The 15218-nt window shown below is 35.2% G+C and overlaps 1 protein-coding gene and 1 pseudogene across 1 annotated transcript in view; both read right to left on the reverse strand.

Moving 5' to 3' along the window:
* LOC130238453 (transient receptor potential cation channel subfamily M member 4-like) overlaps positions 1–11386 on the reverse strand; it is a 37838-nt gene extending 26452 nt beyond the window's left edge. The window contains exons 1-6 of the mRNA XM_056469483.1: positions 11312–11386; positions 10336–10397; positions 7410–7587; positions 4752–4932; positions 2984–3153; positions 2120–2288 (exon numbers count right to left, since the gene is read on the reverse strand). Of these exons, the coding sequence (XP_056325458.1) occupies positions 2120–2288; positions 2984–3153; positions 4752–4932; positions 7410–7587; positions 10336–10397; positions 11312–11374 (823 nt within the window). The 5' untranslated portion in view covers positions 11375–11386. The remainder of the gene's footprint in view (positions 1–2119; positions 2289–2983; positions 3154–4751; positions 4933–7409; positions 7588–10335; positions 10398–11311) is intronic.
* A 2318-nt stretch (positions 11387–13704) lies between these two features.
* LOC130238454 (transient receptor potential cation channel subfamily M member 4-like) overlaps positions 13705–15218 on the reverse strand; it is a 34906-nt pseudogene continuing 33392 nt past the window's right edge.

Raw genomic sequence — 15218 nt, forward strand, 5'->3', positions numbered from 1 at the left:
GATGCTGTGTGCACTTAATTGTGCTCACAAACCATTCACGTGGCCTCCGTTTCCCTGGTGAGTGAAATTATATACTTGTATACCATCTCTATAAATGTATTTATTTTATTTAAGATCATTTATTATTTATATTTTTCTTTAGAGCTGTAATGCCCTCCAGAATCTGACAGATTGATTAGCTGTAGGCTCTAACAGTCATCTGAAGCTTTGTCATACCGTTTAACGCCTGGATTTCATAAATAACCTTGCATTTATTAATACGGACTATATTTGAAGTGTTTGGAAGTAATTCACGTTTTCCTCCTATAGAAAAACGTCATAAGTGCTGAGTGGCTTAATGTATTACAACAGTGTTTTTAAAAGTCACTTTACTGATAAAAAACACTTTATTGATATAGTGTACAACCAAGCCCATGTGGTCAGAACACATGTCGCAGGTGATAAAGTATTAAGCGTTTCTCCCAAAGAAAAGCCAGTCTAATCAAAATGCTAGCAGGTGTCTGTAGCTCCGCTGACCCTCCGGCCTCTTTGCCCTCGTTTGGTATCCCGGGTCGGTGCGATGACGCACAAACAAAATGGCGACAGAGGCCATGCCTACTTGGTAGCTTGATATGTGCTCTTCAGAAACCTTTGGGTGACATCACGGATACTACGTCCATATCGTTTACAGTCCACGGTTACATAGTGCATTTCTGGGATCGTGGACATGATGTCAAGTCTACATGGTGTAAACATCTGCTTGAGAACTCTTAACAGTAAACTAAATGAAGTCGGTGTTACGATTTAACTGGTGTCTGTGTTAACTGGTGTAAACTATTCACGTTTGCAGATCCGTCACTTTTTCACAGCAACAAAACATGGCCATACCAAATAAAGATTCTTATTACTGGATGTCAGTGTAAACATTATTGATTTTTATATTTGTGTGGCAGAAAAGTATATAACCAAAATTAATGTAAATAAATAATTATAATTGACATGTCATCAACGGGATTCGAACCCAGGTCAAAAGGTTCAGCGCAGGTATCAACCGACCTATCTAACTGGCTGAGCTATCCAGGTTTACATGGTAAGGTCGGTTTCGATATCTTTATCAGTCAACATATGTCGTGCTGTGATTGTTTTCGCTGATATTTTCTCAGAATAGCTCTAAATGACAAAACAATGCTTTATCGCAGTTGATAAAACCATGATTATTATTTTTGTAGACGTGTTAACCTGTGTCTACAAAGTCACACACAAGCTGATATTTTCCGGTGTGTGGTACATACTACTTCATTTCTGGTGTGTGGTACATTCCCTTTCCGTAAGGAATCTGTAATTGTAAATTTGTTTCGGGACTTGTAAAAGTGTTTTGCGTTTTGTTATTTTTTTCTGAAATGTAAATTTGTTTTGTTCTTGGTAAAATTGTTTTTTCTATGTAATTGTGTCTTTTGATTGGTAAAAATGTTTTTCAGAATGTAAATTTGTCTCGAGCTTTGTAAAAGGGTTTCACACTTTGTAATATTGTTTTGCACTTCCCGGCCACCGTACATTTGTATTTAGCGTCAACCTTTTTGTGAGCGGATTGACAATTTGTATCTTGTTCTTGAAGGGATAGTTCACTCAAATGCCCACATGTACACAGGTATTTTTTAGTTTTCCCTGCTTTTTATTTAAAAAAAAAAATCTTAGTTCGCATAACCCCCCCCCCCCCCAAATGCTGTGTGATGCACGTATTTATTAAATTACCCATTCAATAAACTTTATTAAAGGTGTGCTTTAAAACTTGTGTTTTTATTTCATGTTAGTCGTAATCTCAACCGAAACACAAAGAGAGGGCGGGACATAGTGTAGCTCCTCCTCTTTAAAAAAAAACAGCCAATAGAGTTTTGTTTTACAAAACCCTAAACTCTACCAGTGAAAGTGGTTGAGTTCAAGTGCCTCAAATGAAAAGCAAACGAGAAGCATCCTGAAGGGGGCGGGGCATGGCAGACACTAGAGAGCATTTGATTGGTAATGGGGTCTAACACGTATTTAGCGTGTCCATTTTCAACCAGTTCCAGAGGTTTTTTTAGTTTGCTTTTTATTTTTTGACAAAAACAATGTGTTAGGTTTTTTAATCAGTTTTATGCTGTACCTGGGCGCTGGCTTGAAATGTAATCCTCCAGACGAGCTCTGAACACCAGCTCTCCGCCTTTGCGCCCATTAGTCCCGTCATCCACCAGAAGAAAAGCCTTATAGTTGTTGTCCAGATAGCAGGAGTCACGTGATATGTTCCTGACCATATACTTTGCTGGAAAACTTCCCTAAGACAAACAGAATTCAAATAGGGTATGAAAATGTGTTGAAAGTTTATCACCAAATTTCTCCAGTTGACTGATTACATGGGGAATTGCAAACATTTTTATTTTATGAGATTTTTTTTATATTATGTTTAAATACGCAACAAAATATGCACAAATAATAATAAATGTATATAAACAGGCATATTTTGTATGAACACAAACCTGTGGAAAAACCCTGAGGACACGGATATAAACTATAGAATTATAATTATTTTGTTTGTTTGACTTTTATTATTTTATTTTCTTTTTATTGCTGCTTTTTACAATCCGTTTGTGAAGGGTTTCTCTTGTTAATGTTTAATAATTATTATTATAATTTAGAAAAAATATATATGCATTGTAATTACATTCTGAAGACACAACTTGAGTATAAGTGTATTGTTTTGGGAAATATTCTTTCTATTAGACTGTAAAATCATTTCATGTATGAAAATGACTGTAAAAAGATCATATTTTTAAATTTGTTATTACATATTAATACATAAACAGTCACTTTTTTAAACGTTACAACCCATAATGCAATTTAAAAGAAATGAAAGAAGAGAAAAGAAAATGAAAAAAAATATATGAGATGTAAAATATGAAAAATTTTAATTTCCGCATAGTTTTTACAGTGTGGTGAAGGAAAAGAATCAGTGTTTTTATCAGAGTGTTACCTCTGAGTTGACGAGCTGCTGTCTGTTCTCCACCAGCCCCCAGGGAGCGATGCCTATAGGAAGCACTTTATTGAGTGTGATGGAGGAAACAGCAGTGGCGTTATCTTTCACAGCCTCTCCAACACACCGGCCGATGCCCTGCCTCAGTCCTCCAGTGATGACCCATGCTCCTGAACAAAACACACTTAAATTCAGCAATATTTAGAAGCATGCCTCAAATATTCTATAGAGCTTATATATATATATATATATATATATATATATATATATATATATATATATATATATATATATATATATATATATATATATATATATATATATATATATATATATATATATATATATATATATATATATATATATATATATATATATATATATATATATATATATATATATATATATAGCTTAGAGGGGCTAATAATTTTGACCTTAAATTTAAAAAAAAAAATTTTAAAACAAATAAGACTTCCTCCAGAAGATAAATATTATCAATTATATATATATATATATATATATATATATATATATATATATATATATATATATATATATATATATATATATATATATATATATTTATATATATATATATATATATATATATATATATATATATATATATATATATATATATATATATATTTATATATATATATTTATATATATAAGATAAAGATAAAGGCTTTAATGAAATCATTTTGAAAAGAATCATAGTACTTGTGATTGATGATCAGAGACTAAACCATGTGAGAAGTGAGAAGACTCTGTTGGTCCTCGTTTCAGATTGAAATGTCTGAATTGTGTAAAAGATGATCCAGTCATTGAAAATATAAAAAGGCCTGTGTGGTGCAAGGATCATACAGAAAACAAAAGGACTCATGCTCTAGAAAGACAGATGTTCAGTGTTGGGGTAATGCATTTAATGCAAAGTGTAAACAAAGCAGAGTTTAGTATCATTTTCACACAACTGTCACTCACCAAGGAGAGTTTGCCTCATGCAAAGACGTCTGATAATAAGGGACAGACAGACATTTTTTGGTATTTCTGGGCAGAATTTTGTAAAAAAAAAAAACAAATAAATAAAATAAAATAAAATATGCAAATTAATTTATTAAACATTTTAAAATCAAAAATAATACCTTTTTAACTTTTATTTTATATTTGCAATGCAAATCTAGCTAGATCCACTTATTTGGTAAACAAAGAAGGTCTCTCATATAATACATCAACTAAAAGAAAGAAAATATTTCTTTACTAACTGTATTGTAAATAAATCAATATTTGATTTATCAATAATCAATAATTTTCATATTTGTCAATAATATTATCGAAATTAAATAAAAAATTGAACAAATACAAATTTACACAAGTCATTAAATAGACTCAATGATGCGCTAAAAATCATATTTCTGTGCACGCAGATTCCATGTGGGCCTATTGATAATGTAGAAATGCATATTGTTTGCAAATATTTGAAAAATGCAGCAAAATTACCACTGGCTTCTTTGTCTTTGTTACTCGGTTATGACAGGTTAAGTTTTTGTTCGCACTGCTGAAAAACCAATCAGAGTGCTCTCTTATGGCAATATCAAATCTACATGGTGAATCAGGCCAAAACACTCTGACGTTAATTAAACAAGAGGCGCCATGTGGAACACACCAAACCAATTAACCGGACAGACACTCACCGATGGCTCATTGCAGTCGGCTTGCTGTTTCTCGGCCATAAGACATGTATGCTAGAGAGAAGGGTCAGATATACCTGTACTCTGTGCCGCTTTGACCAGCCCCTGTCTCAGGATGTCCCGCACCCAGCTCTTGACCTCTGACCTCCCCTCGCCGCCTACCACTGACACCACCAGGTTGGGCTGCGGCAGCTTCCAGTGCTCCTTCATCAGGTCAAACACCCTGGCAGGATCTGTGGTGCTGGAGAGACGCAGGAACTGCCACACGGAGAAGAAAATCACATTTACATGACAAAATACAGCCATTTCTTCAACTATGAGCAATTCCTAAATCCAAAGGGGATGATTATTACTGAGACATTCTCAAATAAAAAAAAAAAAGGACAATTTTTTACAATTGATTTTTCATGTAAACTTAGAGAATGTCTGCTTTATGATTTATTAAAGGTGCAGTATGTAAGTTTGACACCCAGTGGTTGAACTAGGTATTGCAGTCCTGATTCAAAACACATTTTCACTTGGCCCCTCCTCTGATGACTCCACGCAAGTGCAGGTTGCCAGATTGACCACATCAACAGGAGCATGCCTGACTATCGAGCCAAAAGGCTGATTTAAGGATGATTTAAATTATGTTCAAATTAAAAACAATGGCACGCGATAGAAATAATCTCTTCCTCTAATACAAAAATAAGAAATTGTTTTATAAACTCCTAAAGTTTAAACAATATGACGGTGATCTTACTAAGCATGGCTCCTGATTTTTTGTATGAAGCAAAAAGGAGGGATGAGGAGTCAGGAAGGTAAAGACTTAATAAACCTAATTCTCTGCCATGTGTCAAGTCTAAGACAACGGATAATTCTATAAAACATCTTTTTTTTTGTATTTTATTGAATTGTCAATAGAATTTCATTCAAATGAAATTAGTATTTATGCAAAAGATTTCTTAAATGATCTTAGCATATCACTCCAGTTTTTTCTAAACATTGTTTTCCAGTTACATTTAAGATTATTTAGAATAATAATTGTATTTTATTTATAATAAATAATTCAAAAAAAAAAAAAAAAAAAAAAAAAAAATATATATATATATATATATATATATATATATATATAAATATATATATTTAAATATATATATATATATATATATATATATATATATATATATATATATATATATATATATATATATATATATATATATATATATATATATATAATTATTATTATTATTTTATTTTGGTGCCCCAGTAAAGCTTTGTCTAGCAACGCCCCTGCTTTATGTAAAAAATGTATTATACTGCCTTTATCACAAACTCAAATGTTCTAAGAAAATATACTTATTTTTAACGTTTTAATATGAATTATTCAAATTAAAGTATTTCATTAATCAAAACAAAAATGGCATGATTAAATTGGGAATCAAGGGTAAAAAAAAAAGAAATTACACTGATAATTTGAATGTTCCTTTAATTATATGGACTTCCATCTGTTTATTTTTTATTTTAAATTCCATATACATTTTGTCATATAAAGTCCAAGTTAAAATAAAAATAAAATGTTCTAAAAATATTAGCTAATAATACTGTCTAAAAATATTCTAATAATACTATAACATATAATATTATATACACCTTATTTTGATGGTCCATTTTTTTAATTTAAGTTACATTGCATCTATTTCAGGGATGTCAAACTCAATTCTTGGAGGCCTGCAGTTTAGTTCCAACTCTAATTAAACACACCTGATCAAACTAATTGAGTCCTTCAGGCTTGTTTGAAGCCTACAGGTAAGTGTGTTGGAGCAGGGTTGGAACTAAACTGTGCAGGGCTGCGGCCCACCAGGAATTGAGTTTGACATCCCTGATCTACATGCTAACTAATTCTCATTAGATTATAAGTAGACTGTTAGGTTGGGGTTATGGTTAGTGTAACTTGACATGAACTTGCAAAGTTTCTTATAGTCAGTTAAATGTCCGCGCACTGGTAGGTAGTACTGTCGCCTCACAGCAAGAAGGTCGCTGGTTCGAGCCTCGGCTGGGTCAGTTGGCGTTTCTGTGTGGAGTTTGCATGTTCTCCCTGCATTAGCGTGGGTTTCCTCCAGGTGCTCCGGTTTCCCCCACAGTCCAAAGACATGCGTTACAGGTGAATTGGGTAGGCTAAATTGTCCGCAGTGTATGTAAGTGTGAATAAGTGTGTATGTGTTTCCCAGTGATGGGTTGCAGCTGGAAGGGCATCCGCTGCATAAAACAAATGCTGGATAAGTTGGCGGTTCATTCCGCTGTGGCGACCCCGGATTAATAAATGGACTAAGCCGAAAAGAAAATGAATGAATGAATGAGTTAAATGTCTGTTCAAGGAGCAGTATCAGCAAATATTGAGCAGACAGTCTACTAACACTCAAATGGACCATCAAAATACAGTGTTCCCAATAATTTTATAGTTTTTGATCAGGTATTCTAAACAAAAAATAAAATAAAAACATTTACAGAATAAGAAAAGAAGTGATGTAAAATTAAATGTGAATAATTATAAATAAAAATAAATAAATAAATAAATAAGTAGTCTTAAATAAGTACAACTAATCATAAAAATGTCCATTTCATTTCATTTTGCTGCTTACATTATTTTATCCTTTGCCCCAGAATTAAACATTTATCAAATATGAGTCAATTAATTAATGAATTGTAAATAAAGATGTAATAAAACTGTTTCAGCATTGATGTGAACTCACGTAGCTGTGTCTCTTCCCAGCGCCGGCGAACTCCAGATCTCCATAAGCGTCAGTGGGCTGTTCAGAGGAGTGCTGAGCGCTGAGCCAGTGACTGACCACTGCTGTGCTGAAGTTATCACCCAGAGCCACCGACGGGTGATTGTCTCGCGTCGCCCCGCACTGACACCGACCTCCATTACTACAAAACCACAAAAGAGTCACACTGACTGTCCTCCACAAGCAATCTTTACAATTTAAAAGGCTCTCATGATGCAAAATCAAAGCTGTTTGAACAGAACTGTTTGTACACTCTCAGAAATAAAGGTACAAAAGCTGTCACTGAGGCAGTACCTTTTCAAAAGTAGACATTAGTACCTTTAGTGTACACGTTTGTACAGTACATTTAAAGGTGCAGTAGGTGATTGTCTTCAGAAACATGTTTTGTTTTGCTGGTTGAAAGTCTCTTCACAGTCCTATAGTAATTATTAAAATAAATGATCTAAATGTCTTTATATGAATCAACAGAAATTAGTCCAAGGCACTCGGAAATTGTGGAAAATTTAAAAAGCCTTTATTCACATGGCTTAATCTTAAAAGAAACCTACGCGTTTCGGCAGAGATCTGCCTTCATCAGGGTAACAGTTACCCTGATGAAGGCAGATCTCAGGCCGCTGTTACCCTGATGAAGGCAGATCTCTGCCGAAACGCGTAGGTTTCTTTTAAGATTAAGCCATGTGAATAAAGGCTTTTTAAATTTTCCACAATTTCCGAGTGCCTTGGACTAATTTCTGTTGATGTTTTGATGAATCCCTCACCCAAAGAACACCGACCAAATATTTAAGTTACCCCTGAGCGCTTTTTGTTTGTTTTTCTGTCTTTATATGTATTTTAATATTCTGAGTAAGGCATAAGATTAATAAAAAATTACATTTATTGGGCCGATAATTCCCATAATTGTGATAAGTAGTCCAAACTGTCTATCAGCAAATGTAGATTAGTACATCTGCGCACCCCTTTCACACAGATCCGCCATTTGCACATGCACGCAGGCCACGATCTTGTGCACACAAGAGAGAGAGTAAAGAGCAGTAAAAACAAATGCTGAATAAAAACTCTCAAATCCTGAATCAATATTGGAGTTACTTTTGCATGCTGGAGGAAGGACGACGCCATGGCTGAAGTATTTCTCTAATGCTATGTTTACACCAGACGCAGAACGCGCAGATAAATCACGCTATTCGAGAGTGAACATTTTAAGTTCACTCGCTTCATTCGCGCATCAAGTCCGCTTCACAATAGATGCAGAATTGTGTCATGGGCGGGGCTTCTGTCTGCTTGGTGACTGTAGCTTCGTTGCTAAATTTGCTAACATGGATTTTATTGAGGGAATAACTGTGTTTATGTGCTTTATGAAGGCTGAAAAACAGTGTAGATACATTTGGAGCCGTGTCTGAGTCCACTAGATTTTTCTGAGGTGCACCCAGCTAGTACCTGGAGGATGGAAGGTTTCAGGGGTGTTTCCAACTGAGCCGTGCCCAGTTTGATCAACTGCTGTCCGGTGTCGACAGGAGGATTTACTATCGGGACACCAACAGCAGGCGCTACGTCATAAGCACGACGCCCCTAGAAAGCTCATGATTGGTTAATGTGGTGCGAATGTCCGCTGAAGTTCAGATTTTCAAACTCAATCGGGCCAAACGCTCAACTCGTGCAGCTTAATTCGCGCGAATCACATCATTCTCAATGCCTCGTTAGCGCGCATCACACTGCAGGATGTTTATTCGCGTCTTTGCATTGACTTAACATGTAAATCACTCACGCTTGACGCTTTTTCTGCATCTGGTGTGAACGCAGCATTAGACAGGTAATGTTCTGCTTTAAAGCTATCTTAGTCATGCAAAGCTGATGTAGATTGTGTTGTTACAAATGGGTTATATGCACAGAAGTGTTGTTCAGCCACTGAAATCTTCCGGCGATAGATTGATGTGATCATTTTCAGTTTCACAAGGGACTTTTTAAAAGCATTGATAATGTAGATTTTTGTTTAGTTAATAACAAAACATTAGTAAATAGCGCTAGTCCGCCTCGCCTGCTTTACTGAGCTGAAGCTGGATTTCGTTTTTGAACAATGACAGCATGTGACGCGCTCCCTATATTGTTTACCGCTACTCTGAATATTCAGGCTGAAATGGCATACAAGTATTATTTAGTAATAAGTGTAATTCCTGCACACCGCCGGCCAAACACCAAGCATACAGTAGGTCTTTAGGACAAAGCGTGTGAGAGAGCAAGACCAGCAATCCTTGCATGCATTGTATATTGAGCATTATGAGACCTTTTGCTTGCTACACATCTGAAAATGTGCTAGATATAATAGTTTCATCATTGGGAATTGTAGTATTATTAAGTACTATAAAGTTTTCTACTTTGCAAATCAATTCCTAGTGATGGGTTGCGGCTGGAAGGGCATCCGCTGTGTAAAACAAATACTGGATGAGTTGGCGGTTCATTCTGCTGTGGCGACCCCGGATTAATAAAGGGACTGAGCCGAAAAGAAAATGAATGAATGAATGAATTTGCAAATCACATTATCTAGTGCAGTGGTTCCCAATCTTTTTTGCCTGAGACCCCCTTTCCCCCCAGAAACTATTGTAAAGCCCCCCCTCCACATTGAATGATATAATCGCTAATATAAGTTTGCAGCAATGATGACAAAAATGTTGTTTTCAAACAAACGGTTTGTTTGTTACTATAAAAGACCGATTAGAAAATTGCGGTAACGAGTAGTTGGACAAGTGTACCTAATAAAGTGGCCGGTGAGTGTACATCAATAGTTAAATAAATTACTCATTGCATATATCATATCACCCACTTCAAATCATTGAAACACTGAACTAAATTATAATTCATAATAAAGAAGCAGCCTTAAACTAGACAAACATCTTACCTAAAGGAGTCCTCCACAAATGTTGTGCACGATCTCTTCTTGAAGAAACTTGGAATCCAGCTCTAAAATCAACACAATGGACTATTAATTCACTAGTAAACATGATACCAAATGCACTTTTACATGGTCACCATGCCCGCATAATAAAGTTATTAAGGAGTGCAATTTTAAAGCTTTAAACACTTCATCTTATCTAATGGTTTTGCCAAGAATGACTGTCACTCTTGCTCTGTTTACAAAACTAGAAGAAATAGCTTTAATTCTTCTCCTCGTGTGAAGTTCACCATTTGTTCCTCATACTCCCCATTCATCAGGAAAGCAAGCCAGACCAGTTTACCTTTTACAGAAAAACTTTACCTTTTACTTTAGACCAGAACTGGTGGGTTTTTGTTTAGTTTCTGATATTGGTTCAGTGATGCGCAGTGCACATAACCATATCATTGCTGATGGAGGAATTGCGGTAATTGTCTCTAAGGAAATTACATAGTCACGTTAAGCTTGTCAAAGTAACCTACATCTAAAAAAATGAAAGCAATTTTGATTGAACTGATAATTCAGATCTACTGATCAATTACAAGTATTTACCTATAAATCAATACGGCATTTAATGAATGTATTATGATAATAATGTTTTTGAAAAACAAATAGAGCACAAATATTTTTATAAACTAACATACAAGCTCAACTGCAACAAATTAAGTGTTCAGATGCAAAAAACATCTAAGTGCCATCTGAAATTATTTAAATTTGCATTTTTCTCAGGCACCTGTTTCAGATTGAACTCTTCAAATGTTACCAGGCTACATACTGTATTATATTACACACTGTATATACTCATATGAACGCTGTGTACAGAAACAGAAAGCTCCACATGATAAGCACTATGTACAGTCTCGTTATCAACGTTAGATTAAATGGAAATGAGGTAATTCGGTTCAAGTTGAAACGGCTGTAATCGTTTTTTCGTCAGACTTACTAGATCTGTGTTCGGCATCACTGCCACTTCGCCGCCCTCCTCGATGTCCTTCTCATTCATCATGACTTGTGAACTTCAGTTTCAGTTCACGGAGCTCTGCAGCAGTGCTTTACTGCCACGGCATCCGTGAACGAGGAAGTTCAGGCCGCTAGAGGCTCTTGGCAGTTTAGGTGTGATCAGCGGTGGGTGTGGCTCTCTGGCCCTGATCATACCTGTATTAAGATGCGTTTACTCAAACTGATAGTGGTCACTTTACCCACATAGAATGTGTGTGTAATTTTATCTGATATATTTTAACATGTAAATATATAAATATTCCAATGGTTGGGAGAGAGAGAGAAAAAAAATTATATATATATATATATATATATATATATATATATATATATATATATATATATATATATGAGAATGAAACGGTCATTTTTGCAATATATGTTGCATATAGGCCTATCTATCTTTCTATCTATCTTCACATACACATATACATCGGCCACTTTATTAGGTACACCTTTTTAACTGCTCATTAACGCAAATGTCTAATCAGCCACACACATGGCAGCAACTGAACGCATTTAGGGATGTAGACATGGTCATGACGATCTGCTGCAGTTCAAACCGAGCATCAGAATGGGGAAGAAAGGGGATTTAAGTGACTTTGAACGTGGCATGGTTGTTCGTGTCAGATGGGCTGGTCTGAGTATTTCAGAAACTGCTGATTTACTGGGATTTTCACGCACAACCATCTCTAGGGTTTACAGAGAATGGTCTGAAAAAGAGAAATATCCAGTGAGCGGCAGTTCTGTGGGCGCAAATGTCTTGTTGATGCCAGAGGTCAGAGGAGAATGGCCAGACTGGTTCCAGCTGATAGAAATGCAACAGTAACTCAAATAACCACTCGTTACAACCGAGGTCTGCTGAAGAGCATCTCTGAACACACAACACATCCAACCTTGAGGCTGATGGGCTACAGAAGCAGAAGACCACACCAGGAGCCACTCCTGTCAGCTAGGAACAGGAAACTGAGGCTACAATTGGCACAGGCTCACCGAAATTGGACAATAGAAGATTAGAGAAATGTTGCCTGGTCTGATGAGTCTCAATTTCTGCTGTGATATTCAGATGGTAGGGTCAGAAATTGACGTCAACAACATGAAAGCATGGATCCATCCTGCCTTGTATCAACGGTTCAGGCTGGTGGTGGTGGTGTAATGGTGTGGGGGATATTTTCTTGGATATATTTCTCAATCCAATAGAGCACCTTTGGGATATGGTGGAATAGGAGATTCACATCATGGATGTGCAGCTGACGAATCTGCAGCAACTGGGTGATGCTATCATGTCAACATGGAGCAAAATCTCTGAGGAATTTTCCAGTACCTTGTTGAATCTATGCCACAAAGGTTTAAGGCAGTTCTGAAGGCAAAAGTGGGTCCAACCCTGTACTAGTAAGGTGTACCTAATAAAGTAGCCGGTGAGTGTATTTGTGTAAAAATGTAAGTGTTGCTCAACTAAGAAAACTGTTTTAGAAACATTAAACATAAATGAGTTTTAATAACTAGTCTCTATTTAGTAATTTCTTTTATCTTTGCCATGATGACAGCACATTTTATTATAGATATTTTATTAAGATACTGGTAGCTTAAAATGACATTTAAATTCTTAACAAGGTTATCTTAACAGACAAGTTAGGATAATTAGACAAGTTATTGGATAGAGACACTCTTTTAAAGAGCTAATAATATTGACCTTAAATTTCTTTTTAAATAACTTTTATTCCAGTAAAAATAAAGAAATAAGACTTGCTCTGTTAAACGTCACTTGGGAAATATTTGAACAATTTCAAATGTCAGTTGCTCCTTTTTTCCAAACATTCTTCAAACTATCTTGTTTTGTGTTCAACAGAAGAAAGAAACTCAAAGAAGTTTAAAACCACTTGAGTGGGAGTAAATAAAGAAATTAATTTTTTTAGGTTAACGGTGCCTTAAAAACGAGCTCTTTGATTTGTCCTGCTTCAAAGATAGTTTTCTCTCCTGCATTGACGTACTAAGTGAAGACTATAAGTCCAGCAAGTTCACTGGCACAGCTGTAGTTTAGAGAGAACATTGTGAAGGATCTCTGTTGCCCCTAAAATCTGAGAGGCAAACTTGAAAACGTCATCTATTTATCTCCTCTGTGCTTGCAGAGTCAGCCAAAACACCACAGCACTTTTAATAAAACGCCTGAAGTCATGATTTCTGAATGTTTATTTAAAAAAACAAATGCATTTACAAGTTGCAAAACAAATTCAAAGCAGGACAAAGAACAAAACTCAATGTAACTCAAAAACAAAATGTAACGTAATATATAAATAGCAAACAGAATGCCAACAATCCAAACATCCAAAATTTAAAAAAAAAAAATCATTACAGCACGCAGTTAAAAAAGGTTTTTAAAAAATAAATAAATCAGAATTGTAGTGGTTTGTCAAATAAATTTTAAACAAGTCATAATTTTGCTGTTGTGAACATGTTTCTAAAGGACTGTTGACATGAATTTGACACAGATGTTGGTAAAATCCCAAACATACAAAATAAAAACAAAACAAATTTAGAAACATCAGCATTCAGATCAGGTGGCTGTTCAGGCCATTCTAGCAGCATTATTTTCTTCACTGAAACCAGTTGAGAGTTTCCTTAGCTGTGTTTAGGATGATGGTCTTGCTTAAATGTCCACCCTGGTTTCATTTTTATCCTCTGGCAATGTAGGTGTTGGATTGGAGAAGCTAATATTCATTTACAATGATGAAGATTTCAGCAGCTGTCTGGGCTTTCCATGCCTTTTTACACCTCCCTTTCTTCATGTGTTCAATACTTTTCCTCCGTGTCATTTTAATGTATTATACATAACATCATTTAGAAATTAACTAATTTGGTTTTCCTCGAATGACTTTGGTTGTTACTGACATCTGGTGAAAACTGTGAGTCAACAGTACATTTAGAAATATGTTTCTGAGGAAACCGCTGACGTGTCCAATGCTTTTTTTACTCGCCTTTTTTAGGTTTATATTATAGCATATATAATATAACATAGATATATTACAACTTTTAACTCATTTAATGTCCTGTAACATTGTGTAAAGATTGCATAATCAATAAATGTAAACAGTTCAGAGGTTTTGTTTTCTACAACCAGTGTTGTATGTACAGTAACAGTATGCTTTGTTCATTTTCACAGCAGTTTTTAAGTCATGCCAGCATGCTTTAGTCATCTAAATGATGTTATTGCACTTATAAAATCAGCTTAAACAATCACACTGACATTAAAAAAAACATTAGTACTTACACTTTATTATAAAGTACAATTCTCACTATTAATAAAGCATTAACTATGACTTTTAGCTCAATAAACTCTTAATGCGCTGCTTATTAATAATTATTAATGTATTAGTTTTAGCTAGTGTAAAGTTAAACAAAGTGTTACCAAAGTATCATTCGATTAATCTCTGAATGTTTCATATTATAATTGACCTTTCAGTGCATAGTAAGTTCAAGGAGATCCAGCGACTTTTTCTTTTCTCACAGTCAGAAAAGCAGGATGAAAAGGCCAGGATGACCAGTTTAAAGATGGAAAGCAGAACATGGGGAGTGTTTTTGTCATCGTCCCTCCTTTCACTGGCTCTCTGTGGCTTTCTGTGTAGTGTAGTCATGAATGAATACAGGAGACGAACACTGGAAGACGGCTCTTTCTCATTTCTCAATGCTGGCTGAAGTAACAGCTGATGACAAAAAGATGAACCGCAGCATGTTGAGAAATTCATAATCACAAATACATTGTTATCGTCAGGGAGAGGGAAATCAGTCCACTAAAACGGTTTTTATTTCAGTTTTAAAAGCAGACAAATCTATTTAATTTGCAATTCTAATGA

This window comes from Danio aesculapii, chromosome 12 (genome assembly GCF_903798145.1).
Source record: "Danio aesculapii chromosome 12, fDanAes4.1, whole genome shotgun sequence".
NCBI lineage: Eukaryota > Metazoa > Chordata > Actinopteri > Cypriniformes > Danionidae > Danio > Danio aesculapii.